Source organism: Dipodomys spectabilis, unplaced genomic scaffold, assembly GCF_019054845.1.
Source record: "Dipodomys spectabilis isolate Male_0828 unplaced genomic scaffold, ASM1905484v1 ptg000018l, whole genome shotgun sequence".
Taxonomy (NCBI): Eukaryota; Metazoa; Chordata; class Mammalia; order Rodentia; family Heteromyidae; genus Dipodomys; species Dipodomys spectabilis.
The window spans coordinates 13,461,020-13,474,523 of NW_024870695.1; the positions used below are offsets into that span (position 1 = coordinate 13,461,020).

General features: G+C 46.0%; 1 protein-coding gene across 1 annotated transcript; it reads right to left on the reverse strand.

Moving 5' to 3' along the window:
* Positions 1–5,283: 5,283 nt before the first annotated feature.
* On the reverse strand, positions 5,284–9,181 carry Rpl19 (ribosomal protein L19). Its single transcript, XM_042674004.1, has 6 exons — positions 9,076–9,181; positions 8,099–8,205; positions 7,261–7,383; positions 5,905–6,025; positions 5,560–5,670; positions 5,284–5,481 (listed from the first exon to the last, which is right to left on the reverse strand). Exons 1-6 carry the CDS (start codon positions 9,078–9,080, stop codon positions 5,358–5,360), a joined length of 591 nt encoding a protein of 196 aa, XP_042529938.1. The 5' UTR covers positions 9,081–9,181; the 3' UTR covers positions 5,284–5,357.
* Positions 9,182–13,504: the final 4,323 nt, after the last annotated feature.

A 13,504-nucleotide genomic window follows, 5' to 3' on the forward strand; every position in this document is an offset into this window, starting at 1 on the left:
GTCACTCACCTAGATTGAAGGCTCAGAGCTGGACACTGGTGGCTCATGCCTAGTTACTCTGGAGGGCGAGATCTGAGCATTGCAGTGCAAAGCCAGCCACGGCAAGAAATTCCAGGAGACTTGTATCTCCAATTAGTCATCAAAACTGGATGTAGAGCTGTGGTGGGTCGAGAGGCACAGCACCAGCCTTGAGCAGAAACAGCTAAAGGATCACACCTAAGCTGTGAGTTCAAGCCTCAGTCCTGGGGCAGGAAAAAAAAGGAGACTCATAGAGAGGGGAACTCAGATAAAGACATCTGCTGTACCAAAAGGAGCATGCCCCGGGCTGGGAAGGTGGCTCCGTGGTAGAGCACTTGCCTTGCATGCCTGAGGCCCTGGGTTCGATTCCTCAGCACCACATAAGCAAAAAGAAAAAAGCCGTAAGTAGTTCTGTGGCTCAAGTGGTAGAGCGCTAGCCTTGCATGCCTGAGGCCCTGGGTTCAATTCATCAGCACCACATAAACAAAAAGAAAAAAGCCAGAAGTGGTGCTGTGGCTCAAGTGGTAGAGCGCTAGCCTTGAGCTGAAGAGCTGAGGGACAGCACCCAGGCCCAGAGTTCAGGCCCCACATCCGGACCCCCCCCCCCAAAAAAAGCATGCCCCAAACTTCCTGTGTTTTATTTCTCTTCATGATTCCATAGGGAAAGCCTTGCTGAACCCCCTCCACAGATGAAAATACTGAGGCATAAAAATGGTAAGTGGTTTGTTCATCCAAGGCTAAGACCAATCTGCCCTTTTCAACACAAGGACGTTGAGGCCCAGAGCCAGTAATGACTTATCACAGAGTAAATCAATGGTCACTGTTTTTGTTTTTTGGTGCTAGTCCTGGGACTTGAACTGAGAGCTTCACTTTATTGCTCAGCTTTTCTGTTTATGATTGGCACGCTACCTTTTTTTTTTTTTTTTTACTAGTTAATTGGAGATTAAGAATCTCACAGACTTTCTTCCTGCCCAGGCTGGCTTGGAATCATAATTCTCAGATCTCAGCCTCCTAAGTAGTTAGGATTACAGGCCTGAGGCACAGGTGCCGGGCAATGACTGTCAATAGAAACCACTTTTTCCCTCAGTTCAGCTGTTGTCCTAACCCTAGTCCTTCAATGCCTTAAATCACCAAGATGGAGCTAGAGACAGGGCTCCAGGGATGGATCTCCCACCTCACTGGAAACAGCAAAACTTTTGTAGCCACGCCTCTGCTCACCCAGAGTCTGCCACTAGCCAGCAGCTGGTCTGGACCCTCCTCCTCCCCAGCCTGTTTGCTGCACTGCTGAGCACAGCAGCTTTTTCTGGTGGCTGACAGCATGTTCCTAGCCTAAGGGCTGGGAACAGCTGGTATCCCCATAGTAGCCCCTGCTGCCTGCCTCTGTGCCTACTCTTAGGGATTTGGACCCACAACAGCATTGGCCTAAATCAGAGAATGTCCAGGAGCCCTCTGGTAGGGCATCTACCATTTGTCTCTGCTCTCTGACCTACACTTGCCCTTCACCCCCACCCCAGCCTGATTTTCACCTCATTTGCTGGCAATATGCTGGGTAAATGATACTCTGACTCAGGTAGAGGTGCAAAAAAGAGAGTCTGGGAGCCAGACAAGGGACAGAGACTATAGATAGTGAGGTAGAGCAAGGCATAGGAAGCCCCTCCATGCACCCCCACCCATCTTTTGTATGTGTGCCAATACTAGGGCTTGAACTCAGCTAAACTCTCACTTGGCTTTTTTCTTCAAGGAATCCTCAGATCTCAGTATCCTGAGTAGCTAGTATAACAGGCATGAGCCACCAGCGCTCAGTTCCCAGCTATCCTAGCCTACTCCTTTCCACTCCTTTGGCCTTCTGCATCCCATTGCCACCCAGGGCTTGAATCAGCTATAGGACCTGCTGAAGGAATGCCTCTGGGGATGTCTAGCCTGTCTCTAGTCCCTGTCTCAGCTATAGAAAGGAGGCCAAAGTTCCTCATAGCCCTTTCTTAGCTCACAGCCCAACTGCATGCCTTCACAGTGTCCGCTCTGAGTCACACCCTCCCACAGCTGGTGACCCAGAGCTGGACTCAGATGATACTAGTGGGCAGGTAACACAAATTCTGGTGAGTCATTGGCTCATTGGGGCCTCATTTTCTCATTGAGATGTAAGCTCAAAGAGTGTCTCTTGGTGGACAGTGAACCCCTTGGAAAAGCATGAGTTATGAGGTCAGTTGTAGGCTTTTGAAAAGATACACCTTTTTTGGGGGGGTGGGGGGAGTTGTGTACTGGAGATAGAATACAGAGCCTTGTTTGTACTAAGCATACACTCTACCATTGAGCTGTACCCCTAGCCCCAGGTACATCCTTTAACTGGATCTTCATGAAGCTCTAAGCTCTAGAAGAGATGCCCCTATATAGTTCTTTCTGTTTGAGGCTTCCTGGGATTTGACCATTCCCTACCCCCATCCAAAGCACTGCTCTAGAAAGGGGTTGGAGGCCCATATGGTTTACTTAGGGTGTTAGCCAACCAGTAGTAGGTAAGGTTCAGAAAAGTAACATGGGGCTAAGGTGTAGGTAGCAGTGATAGAACTCTTGCCTAACATGTATGGAAGAAGAAGAGTGACTCAAAGCTTCTGAGAGGCAGGTCTCTCAACACAGCCCATCCTAAACCTTCCAAAAAATAAAAACAAAAAAACCCAATCAGCTAATGAACCAAACAAAAAGGCCCAGAGAGGACTGTGTATACCCATAGTGACCTGTGAGTGAATAGCACCACCTCCTGGCCGAGGGTGGAACTGGCCATAAGCTCAGGGCCTGTGAATGTCCAATGCTTGGAGTACCTTGTTCTCTACTGAAGATGGGGTGGGGAAGGCTGGTCGCCAACACCCTTTCTAATTCAAACCTGGCAAAGACATTTCCCCACATCGAGATGCTATTTGGCTATGGCCTTTCCCCTTCTGGGCCTCAATGTTTCCACTTAGGAAGGCAAAGATTTAGAGCCAGAGCCCATGGATAAAGAGCACACAGGGCCAGGCACTGGTGGCTCACACCTGTAATCCTCGCTGCTGAGGCTGAGATCTGAGGATCATGGTTCAAAGCCAGCCTGGGCAGAAAAGTCTGTGAGACTCTTATCTCCAACTAACAACCAGAAAACCAGAAGTGGTGCTGTGGCTCAAGTGGTAGTGCTCGCCTTGAGCTGAAGAGCTGAGGGACAGTGCCCAGGCCCAGAGTTCAAGCCCCATGACAGGCGGGTGTGTGTGTGATGGAAGCACACAGGCTGTTCTAGTGGACAAGGGAGTTCCTTGCCCTGGGCTCTGATGCCCATGGCTGGAAGTGTGGGTGGATCCTTTAGATGTTTTAAGTCTAGGCTTCCCAGTCTTCTCCGCCTGGATAGGGATTATGGAGCTGAGCTGAGTCTGCTAGTCCCAATGCTACTTCAGACCCTCCTCTTCCATGTACCCTGCACATCTCAGAATACTGCTGCTGGTTATTCTAAGCATTCCCAGAACTAGATGGGGAGCAGGGAAGTAACCAGCAAGGGCATACACCTGGTCAAGTTGTGCTTTATTATACTAAGCAGGTGCCCCTTGGCCCAACTTTCTTCCCCAAAGTCAGTCCAAGTTGTAACACTCACATGTAGCTGCCTGAGACCTCTTCCACAAAGATATATGGCCCTTATTGCCACTCAACTACTCTTCCTCTCCCCGTCCCTACATTGATTGGTTTATGCCTTATACCTCCAAGGCTTGGAGGCTTACTGCTTTCATCTTCAGTGTCTATTCCACTCCTATCTTAGTTCAGGCTCTGTAAAACTTATAGATCCACAAGTGGAAATGGTGACCTTACTTCAGTATAGAATCAATGGAAGTCGATGTAATATACTTGTAAGTACTTGGCTCACAAAGCAGATTTTTATTGAAAAAATTATTGGCAGTTGTCACTACCAGTTAAGTGGGTAAAATAAAACCACTTCCTGCTAACGGCAGAAAAAATTCATTAAGCTGACATAAATTAAGCAACTCAGCAACTTTAATGAGACTGACATGCCTGTATTCCGATTCCTGCTGGATGAGGTCATAAACTAGGGTAAAAAGATTGAATTCAGGTAAACGGACACTGGTGGCCTGTCTGTAATCCTAGCTACTTGGGAGCTAGAAACAGAGAAAGTGGTGGTCCAAGACCATCCAGAGCAAGTTTTAAGAATCATCTCTGGTGGCTCACACCTGTAATCCTAGCTACTCAAGAGGCTGAGATCTGAAGATCTCGGTTCAAAGCCAGCCAAGGCAGGAAATCTCATTACACTCATTTCCAATAAACCACTCAGAAAACTGAAAGTGTGGCACTGTGGCTCAAATGGTAGTGCTCACCTTGAGCTGAAGAACTCAGGGACAGCACCCAGGCCGAGTTCAAACAAAAAATCCAAAGCAGCCCAGACAGGAAAGTCTATGAGACTCTTATCTCCAATTAACTACCACAAAACCATAAGTGGCACTGTGGCTCAACTGGTAAAAGGGCTTGCCTTGAAGGGACAGCACCCAGGCCCAGGACTGAAAAAAATTTTATCTCAACAGAAAAAACTAGGCATGGTGGTCACAAATGTTATGCCAGACACAAAGGAAGCATAAATAGGGAACTGTGACCTAGCCCAAAAATCACTTCGTCTTAAAAATCAGGGTTAGAGGTAATAATTAGGGATCAGTAGTATGTGTAGCACCTGGCTAGTAATTCAAACCCCAGCATGACCAAAAACAAGGTGGGGGGGAAAAAACCTTTTAGTAAAAAACAAGTTTGTAAGATGGGTTGCTTAAGTAAGAACATCTTAATAAATTATACCTGTTTAGGCATCTTAAGTAGTCCATTTCTGGATGAGTACAGTAATAATCCTCCACTTTCTAGGAGAACCCTAGAACAGTAGATTTCAAGTGTAGGCCTTAGAGGGCAGTTAAGAAGCACACTTTTTCCAGGCACCATTTAGAAAGTGTTGTATTCATCCTCCTGTCCCAGCTTCCCTAGTGCTAGGACTGTAGGTGTATACCACCATGATGGGCCAGAGGGTATTCCATTTTGGAGGGTTGGGCTAAAAGGCCAATCTTTGCCTACCTCCCAAGATGGCCCTGCAACCCAGTAAGGCAAGACCAAAGATATCTCTCTTGCAGTTGAAGTCAAAAGGAAATGGACTAATTGGGAAAAAGACTACCCCGTAAGCCTGGTATGGCTAGCTCTGAACATGAAATCAGCTCTGAATACTCATTAAAGCCAGAAATTTTGCAACCAGTAGAGAGGAAACAGTTAAGATAAAGGCTTGTTTTATTTCAACGATTGATCTGTAATCAGAGGCCACTATGTACAGACATGAGAGGGAAGCTTCATTTCTTGGTCTCTTCCTCCTTAGATAGAGTCTTGATGATCTCTTCCTTCTTGGCCTGAAGACGCTCCTCCCGACGCTTGCGGGCTTCCTTGGTCTTAGACCTGCGAGCCTCAGCCTGGTCACTGAGAGAGAAAAAAGATGGTTAGTTTGGAAAGACCTGCTGGAGAAGCTGAAGTATATAACCTTAGACTTCAACTTACGCCAGGAGTTTCTTGCGGGCCTTGTCTGCCTTCAGCTTGTGGATGTGTTCCATGAGAATGCGCTTGTTTTTGAACACGTTCCCCTTAACCTTCAGGTATAGGCTGTGATACCTGCAGGGCACAATAAGCAATGACATCAGAAGTGGGCTTCTGTGTACAGTTCCTAAACAGAATTTGATTTGCAAATAAATTCAATTTTAGGTTAGCTGATGGCATGCACAAAAGTGGGGATGACAAAAAAACAGATCTTGGAAAGGCCCATTCTCAAGGCCACTGAGACAGAGCTCTGTGCAAAAAGTGAACCATTAAGGCAACGAATGGGTCTTAGTTGGAGGGTAAGCTCACATGTGGCGGTCAATCTTCTTAGATTCACGGTATCTCCTCAGCAGCCTTCGCAGAATCCTCATCCTCCTCATCCAGGTCACCTTCTCTGGCATGCGAGCGTTGGCTGTACCCTTTCGCTTCCCTGTAGGGAAGGGAGTCAGGAATATTATCTGATGTTAATTAGACCCCTTGAAGCTTCAGTTACTGAAGCTACCTGAAGGGTCCACAATGAACCTGAAGTCTCATTTAAGCAGTATTACTTCCATTTTACAGATGCTGATTCTAAGTATTTAGCTTTTTTCACTTACTGAAAAATATTTTGACAATACTTGAGTTTATTACCATTTGAGTGGTACCACTCCCTCTAGTTTAATTTCCTTGGGTTTTAGGAAACACAAGGCAACTTAAGAAAGTTTTCTTCTGGAGTTGGGGGCCAGTGGTTCATACCTATAATCTCAGCTACAGTTCAAAACCAATCCAGACAGGAAAGCCTATGAAACTCTTATTCCCAGTTAAACCAAAAACCAAAGTGGAACTGTGGCTTAAATAACAGTGTGCTAGCCTGGGGTGGGGGTGGGAGATAGGAAAGGTAGGGGGGAAACAAAGGAGGAGGCAACAATGCTTGATAAAAAAAATGTACTCGGGGCTGGGAAGGTGGCTCAGTGGTAGAGCCCTTGCCTTGCAAAAAAATGTACTCATTATCTTGCCCATGTAATTGTGACCCCTGGGTACCATATTTTCACAGGTTAGAAAAAAAAAAAAAAAAGAACAAAAAGAACAACAACAAAAAAGATCACGATAAAGACATAAAACTCACACACAAAAAAAGTGTTAGCAATAAGGCAAGAAGTTTAGGGACAGGCCCTGAGTTCAAGCTCCAGGACCAGAACCAAAAATAAAGATAACATTTCAGAGACAGGGTCTTACTATTACATAGCTCAGGCTGGCCTAGAACTAGATCTTTCTCTGAAGTCTCCTTCCCAGTGCTGAGATCAATCACAGATTGTATACCACCACACTGGACCCACACCAGGGAAGCAAAATAAGCTGGAAGTGATCTTCATTCTTCTGAAACCATCCTGATATTACAAAGTAGTTTCATAAAACCATTATTCAAGTACCCAGTTCAGCATAACACAGGGATTTTACCAAGAATATTGTCAATTCCAATGTGTTCCTATACATACAAAGAACACAATCAAATACCATGGCCAAGTGATAAGAAAAGAACACAACACAAAATAGATCCCGAATGTACTTGTTTGAGTTTTAATTTTGCTAGGGATCAAACCCAGGACTCTAGCACATAGCTATTCCGCCCCCCACCCCCCATCTTGTACAGTTTAAGTCATAGGTAGAAATAAAAATCATGCTTACCTATACCCATATGTCTACCCTTTCGGCGAGCCAAGGTGTTTTTGCGGCATCGGGCCCGGGAGTGGACAGTCACAGGCTTGCGAATGATCAGCCCATCTTTGATCAGCTTCCGGATCTGCTGACCTGGGAAAGCACAGTAACACAATCATTGAGTGGAGACCCTATAGTCTGAAAAATCTTGAAATTTATTCTTTGCTTTTTAAAACTTTATTGGGAACGGATGGCTGCCTATAATCCTAGCAACTCAGGAGGCTGAGATCTGAGGGTCATGGTTCAAAGAAAGGACCGTTTATGAGATTCCACTATCTCCAACAAACTACTCCTAACAAGATAGAAGTGGAAATGTGGCTCAAATGGTGGACCATTAGCCCCGAGGAAGAAAAAAAAAGGGTCAGAGACAGTACCCAGTTAAAACTCAAGGACTGAAGGGGTGGGGGAACCTTTACTAGAGTTTGAACTCAGGGACCCATGTTAGAGGCAGACAGGCCACCTACCACTTGAGTCACAACGTCACAACCTCCAACTTGATTCCTTGCCTTTTAATAAATGTCTTAAATGTTTTCGAGTACACTTAAAAGATCATCCTTGATATAATGTAAAAGCAATGCAGGAGCCTTAGAGCAATTTATAGGACTGCTATCTGCTTAACTGCTATGAATAATCAATCACAGGCCAAGAGGCCTGTTTACTGAGTGACTGCATTACCTTCCACTCTATCCTTCAGGAATCCTCTGATAATTCTGTATTTTGAGTAACATTTTTTGACAGGTCACTTTGGTTGTGAGCTTAGGTTTGTACATGTATTTGATGTTTAACAAGGCAAGAGGTAAATACTCACGAGAGTTGGCATTGGCGATTTCATTGGTCTCATTGGGGTCCAACCAGACCTTCTTTTTGCCACAACGGAGGACACTAGAGGCAAGCCTCTTCTGCAGCCTGAGCATACTGGGACACAGAAGGTTCTCTATTAAGCCCTGAAGTCACTCGTACTCAAGAATGGGTTTCCCAAACAGAACTCTACCTTTCCAAGTATTTCAATACGGTAAGAGTTTACAAATAAGTGAGTAAAATATCAACACACCTAAGTCTAAGTGCACTTCCTCCTAAGGGCAAATAAATCTCCAAAAAAAATCGAAATCGTCGTTAAAGCCCCGGACGGTGTTAGCATGCCACATTGGAAGATTTTAAGATCAAATTAAACCTTGAACCTCAAACCTGTTTTTAACTGTTAAAAGTAATACGGGAGCGGTGGTGTTTATCCCCTCTCTGGTATTCGGCTGAGTTTTAGTGCGATCGACTTAGGAAGGCAGATTCCTTTGCTTTCTGGCCTCGTAACTAAGTTTTGTCACGGTCGTAAACTACAACTGATCATCCTTAAGAGGTGGAAGGCGTTCAGAAGCTACGCGTCGCTCACCCCGGGCCTGAGGCCTGCGCGAGGCCGGCCCCACGTCACATGGTAGCAATCTGCTTGGCTCTGGGAGCGCCCAGGGAACCGGGGATGAGGGGCGGGGGGAGCTGACTGCCTAATCCCCATCGCCGGCTCTGTTCTACCCGGGAGTCGCCGTCGCGGCGCTGCCACGAGCGGGACGCAGCGGCCGCCGGGGGCAGGCCTTTCCGGGTCTCCGGTTCCCGCGACTCTGCCCACCCCCAGCTCCTACAGGCCGGGGCCTAGTGCGCTCCTTCTACCCCAAGTTCTCGGACCCGCCGGTTCGGAGTTGCCCGCATCTCCTCTTCTCTATACTGGACCATGATACTCGGTCCCGCCAACCCCTTCTGTCTCGGGTCAATTCAGAACAGAGCCCCGCGCACCCTCACCTCATGGCTGCGGCCGCAGCAGCGAAAGGAAAGAACTCGCTCTGGATTGGCTTCTCCCATTATCTGTGAAGGGGAGAGCCCAAATCCATCCCCATTTGTGTTTTCACTCCCGTCTGATACTTTCATCCTCTGAAAGCACCCCCACACTCATATCCTTCCTAATGACCTGGGATAATAGGAGACTAGTATCCGAAATCGGTTTTAAACTTAAAAACGTAGAACATATACCCCTTCGGTAAGACAAAGTGGTATAGCCCGACTTCCCAGTACACATGCGCAGTAAGGATATTTGATCACGTGGGTAGTGGACGGCCGGAAGTCACGCTAGATGGCGCAGGCGGAGGGAGGGGTTTGGTTCCCAGGGCCTAGCCGAATAGTTTAAATTCATCCTTCTGTGGAAGGTTGTTGTGTTAGATTAAAGGTGGTGAACGAAGCAAGAGAGAATAATGAGAGATATCAAATAAAGGTAACTTTTTATTTACGTTAGAGCTCCTGGATCACAAACTATCACCAAAAGACAACGTTTCTGTGCCACTTGTTAGATCCTTAGATGCTGGGTGCCTGAATTTCCTCCTCTGTAAAGTGGACTTTAATTCTAATATTTGTGTTACGTGAAGTAAGCTTTGCAAAAGAAAACATTAAGACAGCGGGCTTTTTGTATGTGCCAGTCCTGGGGCTTGAACTCGGGGCCCGATTGATGTCCCTGAACTAACTCCTGTAGCTCAAACTAGCACTCTTACCACGGAGCCAGCTTTTTCTGTGATTAATGGGGGATAAAGAGCCTCACCGACTTCTTCCTCCGGCTGGCTTTGAACCGCGATCTTCAGAATGCAGCATGCACAGAACCTAGCAAGTAGCACACACCTCAGAAACACTGCACTGACAAGATAAATGTCGAAAATCAAGGGGAAAAAATCAAGTGGCTTTGGATGACCTAAGCAAAACACCAGAGGGAGTGTTTTGGGTTTAAGAATCATAAGGGGCAGGGCACTGGTAGCTCACACCTGTAATCCTAGCTACTTAGGAGGCTGAGAGCTGAGGATGGGGGTTCAAAGTCAGCCCAGGCAGGAAAGTCCCTGAGACTCTTATCTCCAATTAACCACCAGAAAACCGGAAGTGGCACTGTGGCTCAGGTGGTAGAGTGTTCTCCTTGAGCTGAAGAGCTGAGAGACAGAGCCCAGGTCCCAAAGTTCAAGCCCCATGACTGACCAAAAAAAAAAAAAAAATCATATGGGAAACCCAAGGCCAGTGGCTCATGCCTGTAGTCATAGCTATTCAGAAAGCTAAGATTTTTTTTTTAATTTTTAAATTGTTGTTATAAAGGTGATGTACAGAGAGGTTACAGTTACATAAGTCAGGTAAAGAGTACATTTATCCTGAGGCTTGAACTCTGGGCCTGGGCACTATCCATGAGCTTCTTTTGATCAAAGCTAGTGCTCTATCTCTTGAGCCACAGACCCACTTCCAGCTTTTTCTGAGTAGTTTATTTCCTGCCCAGGCTGGCTTTGAACCTCGACCCACAGATCTTAGCCTCTTGAGTAGCTAGAATTACAGGCATGAGCCACTGGAGCCTGGCTAAGAGTACATTTCTTTTTTTCTCTTTCTTTCTTTCTTTCTTTCTTTTTTTTTTTTTGGGTCCGGTCGTGAGGCCTGAACTCTGGGCCTTAGTGCTGTCCCTCAGGTCTTCAGCTCAAGGCTAGTGCTCTACCACTTGAGCCACAGCACCACTTCCGGCTTTTTTCTTTTTGCTTATGTGGTGCTGAGGAATCAATCGAACTCAGGGCCTCATGCATGCAAGGCAAGCGCTCTACCACTGAGCTACCTTCCCAGTCCCAAGAGTACGTTTCTTTTTGGACAATGTCACCACCTCTCTCATTCTCTCCCAGCTTTTCCCTCCCATCCTACCCACAAATTGTACGGTTCATTTTCAATATAGTGTCCAGTGAGTACCATTGCTGCATTTGTTCACTTTTTGTTCATCCATTTCTGTGAGAAAGCTGAGATTTTGAGGATCACAGCTGGGAGCTAGCAGGGGCAGGAAAATGTGTGAAGCTCTTATCTCCAATTAACCACCAAAAAGCTGGAAGTGGAGCTGTGGCTCAAGTGGTAGAGTGCTAGCCTTAAGTAAAAAAAAGCTCAGGGATAGCACCCACATCCTTTGTTCTAGCTCCAGGACAGGCACAAAATAAAGAAAGGAAGAAAGGGAGGGAGGATGGAAGGAAAGATGGAAGGACGGAAGGAAGAAAGGAAGGAAAGAAGGATTCTTTAAAAACAGAATCAGATTTGAGGTCTGGTTTCAATGGTTGTTTGGTTCAAGTTGGCTTTCTTTTCACCTGTTTGTTTTTGAGAGATGATTGTACTATGTTGTCCAGGCTAGCCTTAAACTCTGCAACTTTCTTCCCAGTGTTAGGATTACACATGTGCAACACCATGACAGGCCTTCATTCTGTCTCCATCTGAGCTTCTCCTGACAAGTATAGTTGAGAAATCCAAAAAGAAAACTAATATCTCATAACAATACAACATTTTATTTTATTTCTTGTCAGTTGTAGGGGGCCTGGGCACTGTCCCTCAGCTCTTCAGCTCAAGGTTAGCGCTCTGCTACTTGAGCCACAGTGCCACTTCCAGTTTTCTGGTGGTTTATTGGAGATGAGAGTCTTAAGGACTTTCCTGCCCAGGGTGTTTTTGAACCATGATCCTCAGATGTCAGCCTCCTAAGTAGCTAGAATTACAGATGTGAGCCCCTGGCACCCGGCACAATACAACTTTTTAAAACCTCATTTTGCAGCTGAGGTAGATTAAAAACACAGATCTGTCTGGGTTTTCAAAGCTCAGGCTTCCTGGTCATGCCAGGCTCTTTTTTTGGGGGGGGGGAGGGGGGGTCTGGTCGTGGAGCCTGAACTCTGGGCCTGGGCGCTGTCCCTCAGCTCTTCAGCTCAAGGCTAGCACTCTACCACTTGAGCCACAGCGCCACTTCCGGCTTTTTTCTTTTTGCTTATGTGGTGCTGAGGAATCAAACCCAGGGCCTCATGCATGCAAAGCAAGTGCTCTACCACTGAGCCACCTTCCCAGCCCTCATGCCAGGCTCTTGTTCCCAGTGAGTAAATGGGAATCTCAGCCCACAGTTGGAGCTATTCTTGGTATAATAAATAGTACTGGACTTCAGCTTAGTCACAGTTCTTCCCCCAAGTAACATGATCAGAGAAAAAAACTATAAACATCAAGGGCATCCATGGCTCATGCCTATAATCCTAGCTACTCAGGAGGCTGTGATCTGTGAGTCTCCTATCTCCAATAAGTTATCCAAAAAAACATAAATGGAGCCATGGTTCAAGTGATAGAGCACTAACCTTGAGGGAAAAAAAAAAAAAAAAAAAAAGCCCAGGGACAGCTCCCAAGCCTTGAATTCAAGCACCAGCACTGACAAAAAATAATAATAATAAATAAAATAAAAAATAATTTAAAAAATCCAGGGTGGACCATTTCTACAATTCTAGCTACTCAGGTGGCTGAGATCTGAGAATCACAATTCTGTTTTGTTTTATGCCAGTTCTGGGGCTTGAACTCAGGATCTGGATGCTGTCCCTGAACTTTTCTTGCCCAAGGAGACTAGCTCTCTACCACTTGAGCCACAGCTCTACTTCTGGCTTTTTGAAGTTCATTGAAGAATATCACAGACTTTCCTGCCCGGGCTGACTTTGAACAACCATTTGAAGATCTCAGCCTCCTGAGTAGCTAGAATTACAGAAATGAGCCTGAGCACCCTGCTGAGAATCATAATTCTAAGCCAATCTAGGCAAACAAATCCATGAGATTCTATCTCCAATGAATTCTCAAAAAGCCATATCTAGTCGGGCACCCATGGCTCATACCTGTAATCCTAGCTACTCAGGAGGCTGAGATCTGATGATGCTGATTCAAAATCAGTCCAGGCAGGAAAGTCCATGAGACTCTTATCTCCAATTAACCACCAGAAAACTGGAAGTGGCACTGTGGCTTGAGTGGTAATATGCTCATTTTGAGCTAAAGAACTCAGGAACAGTACCTAGGCCCAGAGAGCAAGTCCCATGACAAACAACAACAAAAAAATGCCATATCTGGAGATATGGCTCAAGTGATAGAGTGCCACTGGGGATTGAGAAAACAGAAGCAAGAGGACCTAGAGCTGGATTTCTAGCTCCATCATTGGTACAAGAAAAGAAAGAAAAAAGCTAGGCACAGGTGGCTCATGTTATAATCCTAGCTACTCAGGAGGCTGAGATTTTTTTGAGGATCACAGCTGGTAGCCGGCCTGGTCAGGAAAATCTCTAAGATTCTTATTTCCAACTAGCCACCAAGAAGCTGGAAGTAGAAATACAGCTCAAGTGGCAGAGTGCTAACCTTGAGTAAAAAAGGGACAACGTCCAGGCTCTGAGTTCAAGCCCCAGGA